The sequence below is a fragment of the Panthera uncia genome, chromosome D1 (genome assembly GCF_023721935.1).
Source record: "Panthera uncia isolate 11264 chromosome D1, Puncia_PCG_1.0, whole genome shotgun sequence".
NCBI classification, from domain to species: Eukaryota; Metazoa; Chordata; class Mammalia; order Carnivora; family Felidae; genus Panthera; species Panthera uncia.
In genome coordinates, this window is record NC_064808.1 from 26997695 (window position 1) to 27014949 (window position 17255).

Genomic DNA, 17255 nt, shown 5'->3' on the forward strand with positions numbered 1-17255 from the left:
ATTCAGGGGCGCCTGGGTGGCTCAGTCAGGTAAAGTGTCTGACTCCGGCTGGGGTCATGACCTCACAGTTCGTTGAGTTCGAGCCCCACATGGGGCTCTGTGCTGACACCTGAGACCCTGGAACCTGCTCTGGATTCTCTCTCTCTCTCTCTCTCTCTCTCTCTCTCTCTGCCCCTCCCCCGCTCACACTCTCTCTGTCTTTCAAAACTGATAAACAAAATTTTTAAAAAGTAAAAAAAAATTTAAATGCTTGAATGTTGATTCATGAGCGACGAAGTTGAGAGTGGAGGCTTTTACCAGCAGATTGTTTTTCATGTGAGAGAGACTTCCATAGCAGGCATAGAGTTTCTGGGGAAGCCAGGTCTTTGGGAAGTGCACTATATACTAGTTAGGTGGGCTTTCAACATAGACATGCGCCAGAGGACAGCTCATGCCCAAGGAAATAATATTATATTCAATAACACTTCTTTTCACTTGCGAACATATGTACATTTACATGGTGTACAAGTTTCACTTAAGACAATACTGATATTTGTTTCCCACATAGGTAGTCATGAAGACAGAAAGGTGAAATGGTTTCCAGGGGTGGGCAGTATCAAAACCAAAGACTTGAAACGGACTTGTCTCCAGGGAGGGGGAAAAATCTAGTTTCAAATATTCCTGCAACTCTTGTGCTGACCAAGTGTTTATTAATAGAAATTGAATCCCCAGTGGGTTTTTCTTTGGTGAACTGGTGAGCTGGAGAGAAATAACAATACCAAGAGATTGACTGTAAAATAATTATTCACCAGGGCCTGCTGGGCAGAAATTTCTCAACAGGCAGCCTCTATGGCGCCTTGGGGGGAAGAACGCAGGAAAAGGGCAGTGTGGAAGTCTGGCTGCAGCCTCTTTTCCTGAGCCGTGGTTATCAGGTAGAGAGGTGAACCCACAGGGGCCTCTCTGTTGGTGCGGGACAGGGCTATTGCAGCAGAAGCTGGACATCATGAATTCTGATCACAGATGGCAGTTATATCTGCATTTTTCTTGGTTGGTGTTTTCTTTTCTCATTCATCCATCCATTCATTCATTTTTTCCGTCAGTCTTCTGGGGGAAACTCTTTACTTCCACCAAGGTGCTACTTTGCCAGCTGGCAACCATCTGGCAGAGGAAACGCTGGTCTTAAGCAGGTTCGTCAGCTCCATTCTACTGGTGACGTGAATTTTTCTACCTTGTTCTGCTGAATATATAGTAAACACTCTTAAAGATGAAAATGTACTTGAATTACACACACATTTGAAGAGCGGAGGAGTCCCAGCCCAGATACTAGCTGAGGGCTTTCTTTCCTCCTTTCTTTTTGTGTGGAGGTCGAGAACTCAGTAATACTGGAGTCCAGGCCAAAACAAACTCCATATGATCTACTACCGATTTCCTTTTAAGTTGCTCTTTTTGCTAGGACTGACTTCCTTTTATTTTACTCCAACTTGCATTAATCCCAGTTACAGAAGGTTTTTTCCTCTCTCCCTTGCTTCCAACTTCAAACATTTCTTACATAGGAAACAAGGGGCTTTAAAAAAAAGTCTATGTAAAAAAATATAAAGGATACCATGACTTTTGGAATATATTTTGGCAGCCTGCAATTGCAGAGTTCACTTCCGAACAGGGTTAGATGGCGAGCTGAAATGCCTACGTGACCACTGTGGTTGCTTTGAGCCAAACCACCTGCTTATCTGATCTCCTCTGGGAATGAGGTGGTCAACACCTACGGTGCTTATTTAATAATTAGATGCTTTATTTGTCAGAGGCCATATATTCCTTGACCAGCGCTGCCTCTTTCTGTGGGTTTTCACGATGAAAGCTGGGTGTTGACCGATTGCCCAAAGAGATCAGAGCTGGAGCATGCTTGGGTCCAGTATTTTTAGCTCGGGTTCACATTCTATCTCCTCCCCAGCAGAGGAGTTATTGTCATTGCTGTCATTGACTTCCAGTAAAAAGGTGGTGCCAGCCAAAGCTGACGGACGGAACCACTGAGGAACTTCAGCCAGCAGAAGGCAGGATGTGGTTAAAATTGTGCTCTGATCCTATCACTGGACTCAGGAAACCTATTAGTAGGTTGGGGGGTTTCTAAAAGTCCTTCTCCCCTATTGGCCCATCCCATCTTCTCTCCCTTCAAGAGGATTTGCAAGCTGAGCTATCAGGACCACTAAAACAAGAAGTGGGGCTCCTCCTGCAATCTTGGCATAGGATTCTTAGCTGAAAAGGACATGTTGGGCATCTTGCATGTTTTAACTTTTCTGGAGACAGAGAAAGTCACAATGCTTCCTGGAACATGTTCTCTTTCACCTCCAGACTTGTCTGTATTATTATTGTATAATGATTACTATTATTTAAATGGTAGATGATGAGCTTAGAGGCCAAATAATGCCAGGATGCCTTCAAAGGGATGTGGCAGGTGAGGTGGGAGCATCAGGCATGTCTCTGAGCCTCAGTCTTTCTCTGATAAATGGGGATCATCACTGTACCTGCCTCACAAAGTTGTGGGGCATATTGGGGAATGTGTGAAAAGTACTGTGAAAAATTTGATAGATTAGGAAAAAATTAAAATTTATGATCTGTATAGTCTTCAAAGAGCCATTTTTAGGGCTTTACAACATCCCTGTAAAGTTAGAATGATTGAGATTAATATTTCCACTTGGCAGATGCGGAAACTGAGGTGCAGTGAGCTGAACTGATTGGCTCAAGGTCTTAAAACTTACAGAGCAGCACTGTCCAATAAAACCAATGCAAACCATATTTATAATTTGGAATTTTTTAGTAGCTGCATTAAAAAATAAAACAGTGAAATTAATTTTTAATACATTGTATTTAATTCAAAATAGTCAAAATCTTATTTCAGCGTGTGGCACTAGCCACATTTCAAGTGCTCAATATAGCCTTGTCTGACTAGTAACTATCTTATTAGGGCAGTATGGAATATTTATTAAGCACACACTAGGACAATACATACATGGAAGACATAGACCGAATATTTGAGAAAATTCGCTTTCTGGGGGCTGAGAAAATGGTCTTAAAAATATTTTCTCTTTGGGGTACCTCCTGATAGAGACCCTTAGGAATCTACTGGACTACTCTTTAAGTCTGTGAGAAAATTCCTAAATCATAAAGTTAGATATTTGGGACTCATTAACCCATGTGCATAAACTTCTGTCCCTTGTCTTGCTTCCCAGCTCTCTTGAAAATTATGGTCTTAGTCTTATGCAAGGATGAAATAATTTCAGAAAGACCTCACATCCCAATAGGGCCTAGGAAAATTGTCAGCCGGAGCTGAGTGATTTTAGTTGGTGAACAATTTTTTAAAAATCAGTGACAAAAATACAGAGCTGCCTGGGGAATACAATGCCTGTTGGCTGAGATTAATGGCGAGATTAATAAATGGATTGCTTGATGAAAAGGCGCAAGAGAACAAAAACCAGTAGAGATTGTGGAGGAGGCTGCTTATTAATGAGCTGTCAGCCCAAAGAAAGTTCACGAAACTCTTCTGTGTTAAATGCAGCAGGGCTGGCACTTCTAATAAAAATTGGGGTCCTTCAGGAATTAATTACACCAGCCTTACAGCAAGAATTTGTGGAATTGCGAAACGGTAGTGGCACAGACCAGCACGGGCCGCTACTGCAAATGGAGAAGCTGCAGGAGAAACTAATCATGTTTTTTCATTGATATGTAGGATATTGTAGTAGCATAATAGCCAGTCAGACACGAGGATGAATGATGGGGTCCAGATAGACACTGACTAATGAAAGGACACATAGTTCGAGTTTGAAGTCACTTCACGTTTCATATGTAAAATTCCCTCCTGGAATCTGATTTTCCCCTTATCCTGTGTGCCCACCACGAAGGAGTTCCAAATCATTTTCAGAGTGATTATGTGAACGGCAGAGGGACTGGGCCATGATTTATCAAGCTATGCCTAGAGGGAGCACGGTGTCCATTTATTCCAAGTTGCTGCAATCTCCCTTACCCCCTCCACAAGTTCCCAGTCTGGCTAGCCTGACAATACCTTCTCTTAATTAAAATTTGGTGTTGCCCCTGCCCAATGAAGCAACCCAAAGGCATGCCATGACAAGACAGAGATTGTCTAGGTTTGGGGTCTGATACCGCAGGGTAGATATTGAAAGCTTCTCTCTCTTTGCCGTGAAGGTAGAATGAAGGTATTCCTCTATAATGTGTTTAGACCAAGGGTTCGCAGACAACCCATTCATCTCTAGGTCTCAAATTTCGTAATTGACCATGTCGGTTCAGGACTAAATGTATTCTTATCACAGCTTGGTAATTAAGGAGATTTCTGCTCATTGATTTATGTGCCGGTTTTCTAGGAGTGAGATAACTATAAGAGGAGAGGAGAGAACAATTTTTGGTTGGTTTACATGAGAGTGTACTTTCTCCTGTGGAGTCTTAATGTAAACGATCAGAGATTGTTTTCCTTCTTAGAACTTTCTAGAACAAGGGCTGGGGCCTTTTTTTTTTTTTTTTTAACTCCATTCAACTAGTACTAGGGTGATAAAATTTCTAGAGAGTGATTCCTTCAGTTGTGCATAGACTTTATCATCCTCTTCCTTTTGCTTGTCACATCCTTCAGTATTAGACCATCCACCACACATCACTCTTTGACTTTTTAGACCCTCATAATCCACATGATACTTATCCTTTTGATTAAAACAACTTAATGGCCTTTTCACGAATAATTAATCTGCCATCTTTTTACTTTCAGCTCCAGGCTTTTAACTTTAATGTTGAGTTATCCAGCCTGTGTTGCCTTTCAAGAGTTCTACTCCCTTTAGCCTCTTCCCCTGAAAGGTTTAATACCTCTTTAGAAACTTGTGTTTGCTGTACTCAGGTTTTTAAAAGGCTTCCAGATTACTCTCACAGCCTTTCTGCTGTGTGTGAAGTGAATAACTGTGCAGGAATCAGTGGGGTGAGGTGAAAATCGTTTCAGACTCCCATATTCTGTCATTTTGGAAAACATGAAGGCTTTCGTTGCAAAATAAAGGTAAACCTCCATTGATTTTTGAAGAAATAGCTGTATATCTTTTTGTAATTATGTGTTTTTAACTCTGGATGTTTTTCTAACAGTGACAATTTATACCAAATGACCTCCCAGCTTGAATGCATGACCTGGAATCAGATGAACTTAGGAGCCACCTTAAAGGGGTAAGGTTTTCTCTGTTCCATGGCCCTTAAAAAGTACACCTGCTTGAACCGTTTTAAAGGCACTTATAACTCATGAAGAAAGTGCAGCTTTAGAATAGTCATGGCTCTCTGTAGGATTAAAATACTTTCCTCCCTCCCCCGGTTGGTGGCTTGTGGACAGTATTAAATTTTCAGGAACATAAAGAGGGGATTTTTGTATGTGTCTGGAACAAGGGATTGAGAATATTGAGAAAAACGCAATGTGGCCTTTACTTATTGAATGTTTTAGAATTCTTCACAATTGTGTCAATTCAACCTCATTTAATGTTTGTTTTGTTAGTGATATCACAGATGTTAACTATTACGTTATCTTATTGAGACATCCTTTCAGTTTATAATGCCCAGGATCCAAATTCGTATTTGAGCGATGAAGATTTGGACACTATAGAGTAAGATGTGCTCACACCTGGTTGTACCAAAAGGTTTTCTTCCTGTTTGGTATACAGTCACAATAGGGAGAACACAGCATAGGCATGGGAAATGCTTTGCACCTGAATATTTAAAAAAGGAAACAGGTGGGGCTTGCTTCCAACAGCACAAGGATTCACTTTTCATTTTCTAACAAGTCTAAGTTGACGGCATTAGGATAGGACTCTATTGAAGATATGATATGACATTAGGATATGACACTAGTGACTAGTGACATCCCTGTGATGCAGTAGGTGCTCTTCTAGGTCACCTCACTTAATCTTCCTGACAACATTGTAGGGCTTAGGTATTGTCGCCCTGTTTTCCAAATAAGTGAATCAAGCTCAGAGATGTACATCATTTCCCATGTTCACATCATGTTAAGTGGTACAGCTGGGATTCCAAGTCTGGATCTAATTCCAAAGCAGAGGCTCTTTCCAGCCTCAATGTGCTGCCTTCCACCCCACCAGCAACCCAAGTGGCACTGGGGATTAAGCTCAACACTCTGGACTAGACAACTAGTTTCACATCTCTGTGTATTAGTGACTTTTCATTGGATTCTGGGATCTGGGGGGGCTTGCTAGAGCCACGCATGCTCCATTCCCCATTCCCCACCTCTTCTTCTCTTCTAGAGTTGCTGCTGGGAGCTCCAGCTCAGTGAAATGGACAGAAGGGCAGAGCAAGTGAGTGGATGATGCGATGATGGCAAAGCCAATGATGTAGGCCTTGTTGACTGGCGCCTGGGGTGATGCAGGAGTTAGGATTGACAGTGGGTTAATCAGGGTAGCGTTGGTGTAATGGGATGGGAAGAATCTCTCTCCCTCTCTCTCTCTTTCCCTGCCTCCCTCTCTTCCTCCCTTTCTCCCTCTTATTTATCATTGACATATTGAGGGCAAAAATGGAGGTGGTGACAATTCTCATCAACATACTCCTAGAAAGCAATTTTTACAATGATGCAGCAGGAACCCTGTTCATTTCCTCTGGAATGTTTTACTAAATACTAAATTTGGGGTATTATACATATTCCTGTTAGATCAGTCAGATCTTTCAGGCATACATAACTTTCTTTTTCTTTATTTGCTTTTAAATCTCTCAGGGAGAACTTAATTTTTACCCCAAGTCTGCCAGAATTCTTGCAAAAACTTTTTTTCATTCTCAACATCTGTGACTTCCCAGCACTATAGCCTGCACCCTGGGACATTCCCGTAGCTCTTTCTTTTCATTTTATTTTCTCTTCTGGAACCCTGGCACCGGTCTCCCTCTTCTTATCCTTCTTTCTTTTGTTTACTCAGTCCTAGCTTTTGAGTCACCCTTCAATGATCAGCAGAGTTGTTTTTGAGTCTTCCAGGAGTTACTGTTAGATCCTTCTCCCCATGTCTTCCCCCAATTTTTCTATTTTATCCAAATCTCACCTTTCTCTGTCTAGACCCAAAAGTAAAAAAGCCCATTGACTTGAAACTTTCATCTCCACACTTCCGTCCAAGGGGCTGCTGACAATTTCAGCATTTTGTCCTTTAGCTTGTCTGATGTCCCTTGGCTTCTTGCTGTCACCCTTTCTTTCTGGACCCTTTCCTTTTCTTCTCTCTCCCATTCTCAGAATTCAGAAACTGTCCCCAAATTAAATGCCAAGAATAGTCAGAACATGATTGTGAAGTGAGCAGTATGTTTCAGTTTTTAAAATTTCTTTGTGCTGGAGTACAGGGTTTGTTTGTTTGCTTGATTACAAAAATGACAGATAAGGAATCTTGGCATGTGTTTAACTCTGGGTCTTTCCATAGTAGAGATAATTTTGATACCTTTTAAGGTCTTTAAACACATGATATTTGTCACTTGCTGGGGCATCAGAAGCTATATTGTAAGGATGAAGCACAAAATGAAGTTTGTTTTGTTCAACCCCATTTAAGAAAAAAAAACAAAACTAGAAGAGTTTTTATTTGTCTGGTGCTTGCATTTTGGAAAAGGAGTTCTGAAACCAAAATATATTTCTTGAATACTATTTTTATTCAGAAAGCTGAATGAAAAGGATAAGATATCTCCTATAGGTAGTCCTACAGAGGAGCAACTCTTTGAAGAGCAAAAAAAGTTTCAATTGTCTAACTTACTAACATCTTCTTTCACACTGGATTTATCCCTTTAGAACATATTGTAAGTCAACCAATGCCTGTTTCCATTTGTGATTTGTGCCTTATGTGGATGTTAACATTATTGGGCCCTGTGTAAGGGTCTTTTGATCTCATGACAATCCTAAGATTCTATGGTACGTCCATCTTTCAGATGAGGTGGGTGGAGAGACTAAGCCAGGTAATCCAAGTTCACACAGCAAGTAAGTGGCAGAGCCATGTTGGAATCCACTTCTCTCTGAGTCCAGGGTCTGAGCCCTTGATCAGAGTGTCTTAAACTTTTTAGATAGTGACACTTAAAAAACCTTTTACACCAATATCCAGTATACACACATGCACACACACATACACATACATTTTCATAAAACAGTGCTTACCCTTACTCCAAGCTGTGCATGCTGATGTTCCCTACTGTATTCCGTTTCATTTTTAAAAATGCTTCTTGTGATGTGTAGATTGATTTTACAACCTACTGATGTGTCATAACCCACAGTTTGCCTCTCTTATGGCTCTTAAAAATGGCTACTCCTTAGTTCTACCCTCCAAGCCCATGAATTGCCAAGAACTGAATTCAGTTGAATCTGTTATTCCAGTAGAAAATTGGGCTTTTGTCCGGGGGAGACACAATCTGGGTTGGTGTCATTCTTCTTTCTGATGCCATATTCACTTACTTTTGTCACGGTACGAAAACACTGTTAATATGGAAAACACATTTGAATAAAGATATTCCATGAAGAAAGATAAATAACTATTTTTTATTTAAATTCACAGCTAGTGTCTTGCCGCTGTTTGAAATCAATGGTAAGAAGAATCATGGTGACACAATAGATATATAACAGAAAAACTGGAGGTTTGACTCCTGTTTTGGAGAAAAAAAGATAATTTCCATATCACTCATAAAAATGAAGTATTATCAAATTTTTTATTAAAAAGATGTGGACTTCAGAATAACCCCCGTTAAATATTTATTCATGTCTTTTTTTCCTTGAAAATTTTACTTAAAAAAAAAAGAACAGGGTTTTTCCCTGTGTCCTAACCAGTTCCTTGGAGACATCTTTCATTAGATGTCAGGGAGCAGTGTTATTACAATGGTTGGGGATGGGATTTTAGGGAGAGTATGGGCAAGATGAGATGAAAACATGATATAATGGGGAGGAGGGGATACTCTTGACCCTGATTTACTCCTCTCTCTTCCTCTCTTTATTCATTTTCTTATATCTGTGTGCCCATTGAGATCAGAACTACTTTTATGACTTCAAATGGGAGAGTATTGTATTTCAATTTAAGTCAGAGAAGGTACTTTACGAACCCACTTTCTTAACTCCGACCCTTTTCGTCACTCACAAATGAAATTAGATTTTTTTAAAGCGGGTCACTGGGAGAGAAAATTGCCAGGAAAAGCATTAGTCTACCTTTATGAATAATTCTGTTTATGAGGCCTTTGTGTTGCCTACTTTTTATTTCTTTAAAAACCTTTCCTGTGTGTTCCTAATGGACGCTGAATTCCTAAAGCTGCTCACAAGCCCCAGCTACTCCGTTAGTCTGTTTTGTCTCTTCTGAAGAAAATATCCTACAAAATGGAGTAACACATCAACCTTGACTGTGGTCCAAGTTATTAAAACAAGGAAGAAGTCACTCTCCAGGGAGCTGGGCAGGGGGAGTGGGAAATCGAATACAATAGAAATGTTGAAGGAGTGCTGAGAAAAATGAATGTCCCTTTGCTGGTCCAAGAAGTTCACAGACTGTTGGGAACACACAGTATCTGACCTGTGGATGGTTGAAAGGAAAAATGAAAGACTCACGATGAGTGATGGATGTATGGTGAAAACAAAGCTGTGCATTTTGGTAGGGCCAAGGCTGTCGAATCTGGAGAAAATCCCCGCTAGACATGGTCTCATCCCTGAGAACCTGTGCCAAAAGAGATAACTGTCTTCTCTGGCTGGGAGTTCCAATACACAGCCCAGCACCTTCCCATTCCAGCTCATAAACATAAGGTACTCGTCCAAGAGATTTACTTCTTGAAAATAGATAGCCTGCTTTTAAGTGGCTCCTGGAGCTTAGGATGTAGAGGGAAGGTAGAGAGAAGCAGTTCTGTGAATATCAGCATTCCTGAGTGAAATCCTCCAGCTACACCCCCAGCAAAACTTTGTTAATTTCTTCTTTTCAATGGTTACCTTTATGCCAGGGAAAGTGGTTCTTTGCTTTGATTTGGACTCCACTAGGATCTCCTAGTGGTACTGCCGGCACAAACATGGGACTCCTGGGTCAGCAGGATGGGGATGGAGACTGATTTTGAGTTGTGTCTCCTGTTCCTTGCATCTGGAGTGGACTTGCTTCTTTGCCCTCACTTCTCACTTCCGTGCTACTTCTTTCTTCCCCATCGCCTCCTTTGCTATTCGCCTTTCCCACCCTTTTCTCTTTGGCCATATAGTCAATTAATGTATTAATTTTTTAAATTATTGAAGTAATGTTACAAATTATGGAACACTTAGAAAATACAACCATACAGGGAAGGAAGTTAACCCCACCTCCAATATTTCAGATGAAACTACTGTTAATGTTATGTTGCATACACTTTTAGACCTTTTCTATGCAGACATATACGTTTGTATCCTTTTCTTTTTTTATAACAAATGATTGGGCTTCAGCTTCTGTAGGCCATTGCAAAGTTCTGTGTTTCAATCATCAAGAGAGCGTTTTTGAAAATATTCTCAACTTGTTAAAAAAAAGACTTCATTTAAAAAACTATTTGGGGCTGGGGAGCCTGGGTGGTTCAGTTGGTTAAGCATCCGACTTTGGCTCAGGTAGTGATCTCACCGTTCATGAGTTCAAGCCCCACATTGGGCTCTCTGCTGTCAGCACAGAACCGGCTTCAGATCCTCTGGCCCCCTCTCTCTCTGCCCCTCTCCACTGGCACTCTATCTCTCAAAAATAAAATAAACATAAAAAAATATTTTGAGCTTTATAGGCATCCTCTCCACACTATGTTTCTAACTATTTTATTTCTAAGCAAGGAGTTATTTTCATCTTGTAAAGGTGAGAGAAAATAACAGTTTTGTTTAGCTCAGGAGAAGAAAGAGGTCAAGCAGGAATGATAGAAAAGGAAAGTGGTGGTGAAGGGGTCCGAGATGGATATGAAGAGTATGATAGACTCAGCGCAAGAAGATGAAGTCGGATTTCAGCCTGTTGATAAGGGTGTGTGTGTGTGTGTGTGTGTGCGCGCGTGTGCGTGCACACAAGCACCCATGAGCACATGCATGTGTGTGGGGCGGTGGGTGTTGGAGGGGGAGAAGTATACTATCATTTACCCAAGAAAAAAATCATAACCTCCAACTAGGAAAACATCGACATGGAAGCTACGCTAGTAAAAGGTCATCCATATAAATGCTTCTGTGAAGTGAGGGGCTTTTGCATATTATCAGTAGGGGTTTTTTTTTCTTATTAAAAGTGAAAATTTTAATTTATCCTGGCTTTATTTCTTCTTAAAAAATTTTAAATGTTTATTGAAAATTTTTTTAATGTTTATTTTTGAAAGCGAGACAGCACAAGCAGGGAGGGGCAGAGCGACAGGGAGATACAGAATCCGAAACACGCCTTTGACTCAGAGTTGTCAGTACAGATCCCGACGCGGGGCCCAAACTCACAAACCCAACCCCGAGATCATGATCTGAGCCAAAGTTGGGTGCTTAACTGACTGCGCCACCCAAGCGCCCCAATGTTTATTTATTTTTGAGACAGACAGACAGACAGCACAAGCAGAGAAGGGGCAGAGAAAGACGGAGACACAGAATTCAAACCAGGCTCCAGGCTCTGAGCCGTCAGCACAGAGCCCAACACAGGGTGCAAATTCACAAGCCATGAGATTATGACCTGAGCTGAAGTCGGATGCTTAACTGACTGAGCCACCCAGGCATCCCATTTTAGCTTTATTTCTAACTCTTCATTTTAAAAGCAAAGCCACAGATACAATGTTCTTAAGGCTAAGATGGTACTTTATCAAAATGAAAACAACTTTTCCCCCCTTGATTGTAAAAGTAACACAGGCTTACTTATGTATTTAAAAATTCAGGCCAGTACCAAAACATTATAGAGGAGAAAAGATATCTCTTCTCTCACCACCCAATGATAACTAATTTTTCAACATATTAGGGTGTGTTTGTATCTGCAAAGAGAAACTCCTGGAAACATTTACTGAACTAGTAACTGTAGTTGTATCTTGAAAGATTAGAGGGAGAGAGAGAAAGCCTGATACAGATGTGTGTAGGAGATTCTAGGAGGAGATAAACTGGAGGCATTTGTACGAAGACACTTCGTGGAGTTTTGCGGCAAAAAGGAGCAAAGAAATGATGTTATATATAGCTCAATGAGGATAGAATGTCAGGACAAAGTGGTTTCTTATTGTTTTGCTTTATTTCACTTATTTATATTTAGAGAGAAGTACCTGCATGCTTGTTTACCAATGAGAATGATCAAGAAGAGGGAAAAAGTTATTGGTGGGAGAGCATAGAATTGCTGGAACGGTGTCCTTGAGAGAGAAGAGGCTCCATGGGAAAGTGGTGACTGGTTAGCTAAAAGCTGGGATAGTTCATCTAGTAACCTTGATTTGCAAGGGTTCTTTGTTGATAAGAATATTAACCCTTTATATGTCATATGCACTGCAGGTATTTTCTCTGGTTAGTATTTTAATTCTTTTAATGGTTTTATCTTTTCCTTGCAGAATTTTTTTGTTTTATGGTAAACATTATCAGTTTTACTGCTTCAGGTTTTTGGCTTTTATATCATGCCTAAAAAGATTTTTCCCATCAGGGCGCCTGGGTGGCTCAGTCTGTTAAGTGTCTGACTCTTGATTTCAGCTCAGATCTTGATCTCATGGTTCATGGGATCAAGCCCAGCATTGGGCTCTGTGCTGACAACATGGAGCTTGCTTGGGTTTCTGTCTCTCTCTGCCCCACCCAACTCACATGCCTGCATGCTCTCTCTCTTTCTCTCAAAATAAATAAACTTAAAAAAATTCTTTAAAAGATTTTTCCCATCTCAAGATTTTAAAAATTTAGTTATTTATTAGTATCTTTTTGGTTTATTTTTTAATTTACCTTTTTACATTTACATTTTGTTAATGTTTGTTTATTTTTGAGAGAGACAGATTGCGAGCAGGGGAGGGGCAGAGAGGGGGAGAGACATAGAATCTGAAGCAGGCTCCAGGCTCTGAGCTGTCATCACAGAGCCCGATGCGGGGCTTGACCTCAAGAACTGCGAGATCATGACCTGAGCCGAAGTCGAATGCTCAACTGACCAAGCCACCCAGGTGCCCCTTACCTTTCTACATTTAAACATTTAGTTCATCTTGCATTTATTTGGCAACTTGATTCCACCTTGATTTGTTTCTAGAAGACTAGCCAGTATTCCCAAACTATTTTGAATAATCCAGTCTTTCCTCATTAACTTCAAATATTACTTTTATCAATCCTTGGATCCTATCAAATTCCTTGGGTCCATTTCTAGACTCTACTCTCTTCTTTTGATCATTCTGGTTCTTTTTGTCAAGCTATCATACTGTTATAGTCTACTTAAATATCTGATAGAAAAGTTTACTAGCATTGTAGATCTTTTTTCAAACTAATTCTGGCTATTATTTCTTGTTTATTCTTCAAGATGAATTTTAGATTTACCTTGTTAATTTCAAAGTCTTTGTCAATATTGGTTCATTAATTATGACAAATGCACTTATATTAATGTGAGATGTGAATCAGAGAGGAACCTGGGTATGAGATATATGGCAACTATCTGTATTATCTTAGAAAATTTTTTGTAAATATAAAATTCTAAAATAACAAGTTTATTTTTAAGTCTTAATTAGAATTTTGAATGGATAGTTTAAAAATTAACTTTGGGGGCACCCAAATTTTGGTGACTCAATCAGTTGATCATCTGACTCTTGATCTCAGCTTGGGTCTTGATCTCAGGGTCATGAGTTCAAGCCCTGTGTTGGGCTTTGTGCTGGGCGTGGAGCCTACTTAACAAAAGTAATTTTGGAGATGATTGACTTTTGAAAAAGATCTAACCCTTTCTTCAAGAGCGTTGATGGTATTCCTCAGCATTTTTTCAAGTCTTGTTCTGTGTCAGATGTCTCTATTTTGAATTTCCTTCTTTTTAAGACTTTTAACAGTAATGCCTCTGGCTCCGAAATCTCTTTGAGAATGAATGTGATTACACTCATGAACATAGTACAAGGATTTTCTTTTGTTTCTTCACCTTGAAATCCTTTGTTGTGTTACTAACGTTTGTTTGGAGAGTGGGGCCTGTGAAAAAGATGATTATTCACACAGCCTTCACACCTACAAGCCTCCATTTCAACTGGAGAAGCAGAGGACATCTAATCCTTAAAAAAAAAAATTTTTTTTTAGTGTTTTACTTATTTTTGAGAGAGAGAGACAAAACACAAGCGGGGGAGGGGCAGAGAGAGAGGGAAACAGAGAGAATCTGAAGCAGGCTTCAGACCTGAGCTGTCAGCACAGAGCCCAATGTGCGGCTCAGACTCACAAACCGTGAGATCATGACCTGAGCCAAAGTTGGATGCTTCACCAACTGAGCCACCCAGGCACCCCTAATTTTTTTTTTTAATGTTTATTTATTTACTTTTGAAAGAGAGAGAGAGAGACAGGGAGAGAGAGGGTGGGGGGGGAAAGAGTGCATGTGGCGTGTGCACGTCAGGGAAGGACAGAGGGAGAGGGTCAGTGCAGAGCCTGTAGTGAGCTGTAACTCGTGAACCTTGAGATCATGAGCTGGACACTTAACTGAGCCACCCAAGCACCCCAGGGGACATCTAGTCTTAAGAGCCCTGTGCTTAATCCTAGGGTTTTAGGGAGGATAATTTTTTTTAAGTAATTGAGCACAGTTGAGTAAATTTTTCAGATTCAAGGGCATGTAAGCTAGCTGGGTAGGAGCCTTTAGGAATCCAGGCTGAAAAGATCCTGTTCCATCTTTTCCTGTTGGGTTTGTCTCTTGTGTGGATCTGGGACACCCTAGCGGCAATTTCTGGCCATAGAGCCAAAGCATTGAGAATGGTAAACCCAGTGAGTTAGATGAAATTGGGATTCTGATGAAGGATCACCTCGATGCCAGACACATGTAAGGAGAGATCAGTTATTTATTATATGGTCTTAATAAGGTGGTCTGTGAAAATGTAGTTCCTGTGTTTGTGTGTGTTGAAGTAGGAATGTAAGTCCCACCTAAAAATACCCTTCCGAGTGGTAGGGCCCAGTAAAACTGTGGCGTTTTTGGACTGTGTTCTCTCCAAAAAGTTGTGAGAAATTGGATTTAAATATGTAAAATATCTCTTAGCTCTGCTCTGAGTGTTAAATAAGAGGGAAAAGGTCAGTTGAAGGAGGTTTGTGTACCATTTCAAGTGGTGAGGAAAGCTTGTTGGTTCATAAGGGCTGATTTATACAAGTGTTGTTGTCAGGCTGTTAACCACTCAGCTTGTGTCCCCTGTTAAATAGCAGCTGATGACAGGATTGCATGGGAAGTGAAGACCTAGGAGCCAGAAGTATAAAGAAACTTTCAAAAGAGGAATGCAACTTAGGTTTTAGTAATGATAACATGTTTGGAACAAGTAGGCATCTTCCAAAAGGTAACACTTTGAAGGGACCATTACTCATTTATAGATACCATGTTCTGAGAAATTTGCTGAAAAAATAAATCCAATTACTTTTAGATAACTGCTAGATTATGTATGAATCAAGACTTTTTCTTTTTTTTTAATGTTTATTTATTTTTGAGAGAGAGTGAGACAGTGTGAGAGGGGGAGGGTCAGAGAGAGGGAGACACAGAATCAGAAGCAGGCTCCAGGCTCTGAGCTGTCAGCACAGAGCCCGACACGGGGCTTGAACTCACGGACCACGAGATCATGACCTGAGCCGAAGTCGGATGCCCAACCGACTGAGTCACCCAGGTGCCCCAAACCAAGACTTTTTCTATAGCAGGTGGCAGAATCCCAGTTGTAACTGGCATCGATAAAGGAAAAATTTAAATCTGGCAGCTTACTATATTGTATTTTTATTTATCTATTTTTTAACGTTTATTTATTATTGAGAGACAGAGAGACACAGAGCATGAGCAGGGGAAGGGCAGAGAGAGGGGAGACACAGAATCTGAAGCAGGCTCTAGGCTCTGAGCCGTCAGCACAGAGCCTGATGCAGGGCTTGAACCCACGAACTGTGAGATCATGACCTGAGCCGAAGTTGGTCGCCTAACCAACTGAGCCACCCAGTCACCCCTGTATTTTTATTTTTTTTTTTTAAGTTTATTTATCTATTTTGAAAGAGAGGAGAGAGAGCCAGGGAGGGGCAGAAAGACAGGGACAGAAAATCCCAAGCAGGCTCTGCATGGACATGGGGCTCAAACCCACGAACCAGGAGATCATGACCTGAGTCAAAGTCAGATACTTTACCGACTGAGCCACCCAGGCACCCCTTACTGTATTGTATTTTAAAACTCCCATGTCCGGATTCAGGATCTCAGATGGTGTCATTAGGACATGGTTTCCTTGTCTCTTATCTCTACTGTTTTCTGTGCTGGCTGCCTTCTCAGACAGGCTTTCTCCATTGTGGCAAAAATAGCTCTGGTTTTTGGCAATTACAGCCTCAAAAGGAGAAAGCTCTCTGTTGGTTCTTTTCCGGCAAAAGACCCAGGGAAGTTTCTGAATGGCCTGGGTTGGGTCATGTGGCTAGAGAATGCACTGGTCTGATTGGCCAGGTCCTGAGCATGTCCTCACCCCTGGAGCCAGAGGGGAGGATTAGAAGAGAAGGATGGTTTCCTAGAAAGGAAAAGGGCCCTGTTTCCAGAGGAAGGTGGGATGGATGTGGAGTGGGCAGAACAAGAGATACTCAACAGAGAATTAAAACAAAGTTAATAAAAGTGGGGTGAGTCCTCCTCCCTTCCAGATAACATGTGGAGCTGGATACCATAGGGATGTTTGAGACCTGGATAGAAAATAAAATGAAGGATGGTGCAGAGGAGAAGCTTTCTTTCTAATGCTCATGGGAAAAGTGTTCATTAAAAGGTGTAATAGTTAGAATTACTATAGTATACTTTCCAACTAAAAGTGAGACCACATAGGGGCATCTATGGGGCTTAGTTGGTTAAGCATCCGACTTCAGCTCAGCTCATGATCTCACAGTTTGTGAGTTCGGGCCCCACATCATGCTCTCTGCTGTCAGCACACCCCCCCCCCCCCCCGCCCCTCCCCTGTTCATGCTCACACTCTCTCTCAAAAACAAAACAAAACAAAAAACCCATTAAAATAGTGACACAAACTATATTATGTTTTCATTAAAAGTCAAAAATGCATCTTATTCTTTTTTGTATCTGATACATACAACTTTTATTTTATTTTTTTTTTTAATTTTTTTTTAACGTTTATTTATTTTTTTTGAGACAGAGAGAGACAGAGTGTGAACAGGGGAGGGGCAGAGAGAGAGGGAAACACAGAATCTGAAACAGGCT

The 17255-nt window shown here is 40.8% G+C and overlaps 1 protein-coding gene across 2 annotated transcripts in view; it reads left to right on the plus strand.

The window, feature by feature from the left end:
- Positions 1-17255, plus strand: part of WT1 (WT1 transcription factor) — a 41502-nt gene that overhangs the window by 4790 nt on the left and 19457 nt on the right. The window contains exons 2-3 of one of the 2 annotated variants that reach the window (XM_049648695.1): positions 5107-5184; positions 6264-6314. In XM_049648695.1, coding sequence (XP_049504652.1) covers positions 5123-5184; positions 6264-6314 — 113 coding nt within the window. In that variant the 5' untranslated portion in view covers positions 5107-5122. The remainder of the gene's footprint in view (positions 1-5106; positions 5185-6263; positions 6315-17255) is intronic. The other variant, XM_049648700.1, reaches the window with a different exon arrangement.